Below are 1,103 nucleotides of genomic sequence, written 5' to 3'. Positions count from 1 at the left end.
AGTATTTGCATTATATGACTTCAAAATGAAATTTACCTTCTCTTGACAGATAAAACACTACATGTGAAGATTGGTGAAAGTGAATATTGATTTCTGAAGTGTCCGGGAGAGGAAAAACACTGGTCAGTATCAAGTGGACAATGCTTGGTGTTTTCGAAAGATGCTATTGAAGTAGTCTTTGCTACTGCTTTCCTTCACTCAGTCAGAGCTCTTCATAACATGGGCTGCATGAAATCAAAGCAAACTTTCCCATTTCCCACCACACTTGAGAGTGAGAAGAGGCATGTGAGTGAAGAAAACTTTATGCCTGAAGAGAAATTTCTACCCAGGATACCTTCTCTAGTTAATGTCAAAGAGGAAGTGAAGGAACCCCCAGGGCCTCAAATTGTGGTCTTCGAATTTGCACAGCACCTGTCCCAGGAAATCTTGAGTGATGCCTTGCAGCAGTGGGCAGGCAACAACCTCAAGTACTATGACATCCCATATATTGAGAGTGAAGGGCCTTGATTCTATGTGTAGGATGACAACACTTTCTTGAACTGTGGATAAAGTTGGTGCTAGTTTAAATACATGAAACAATAGCAGAAGCTGGTGTGAATAAATTCAAATAACTCCATCTGGGTGTAAAGAAAAATATTACAATAGCTTCAAGAATCTAATACCTAAAATGAAGTGTTTTAGGCAGTTCTACATTAAGCAGTTTCTCTCTGCTTGGTCTTGGATTTTAGTCATTAAAGGTGTAAATGTAAGTCCTCTGGAGCCACAGGAATCAATCAGCTGTGTGTCACACCACTTCCTTCCAGAGGCAGTAATGCCATCACCAAAGAAATAAGAATTTTAAAAGCACCTTGGGTTTACAAATGGTTATTTTAAAGACATTTCTTTAAAATAACTGTCAATTTAAACAAAAACCACAAGGTACAAAAGGATTTTTCTTGAAATGCCTGGGTAAGGGAATGGCACTCAAGCCAGAGTGGTTAACGATGGGTTTGGTTTGTCAAAACCTTTTGGGTCAAGGTTTGGATCCCTCCTTAACACAAATGGTCAAACATAAGAAAGCAACCCATGTGGAAGAGGTCTACCATGAACCCTGTCCTTAATTA

General features: G+C 39.3%; 1 protein-coding gene across 1 annotated transcript; it reads left to right on the top strand.

Annotated features, from left to right (window-relative positions):
- The first annotated feature begins 219 nt into the window (after positions 1 to 219).
- Positions 220 to 507, top strand: C3H2orf88 (chromosome 3 C2orf88 homolog). Its single transcript, XM_068969618.1, has one exon. The coding sequence runs from the start codon at positions 220 to 222 to the stop codon at positions 505 to 507; it is 288 nt and encodes a 95-aa protein (XP_068825719.1).
- The last annotated feature ends 596 nt before the right edge of the window (positions 508 to 1,103 follow it).

Source organism: Capricornis sumatraensis, chromosome 3, assembly GCF_032405125.1.
Source record: "Capricornis sumatraensis isolate serow.1 chromosome 3, serow.2, whole genome shotgun sequence".
Taxonomy (NCBI): domain Eukaryota; kingdom Metazoa; phylum Chordata; class Mammalia; order Artiodactyla; family Bovidae; genus Capricornis; species Capricornis sumatraensis.
This window is presented reverse-complemented; position numbering and strand designations above follow the sequence as displayed.

What these genes read in the sequence shown, in the direction of transcription:
- C3H2orf88 (XM_068969618.1), top strand. Translation starts at nt 220, where the DNA reads ATGGGCTGCATGAAATCAAAGCAAACTTTCCCATTTCCCACCACACTT.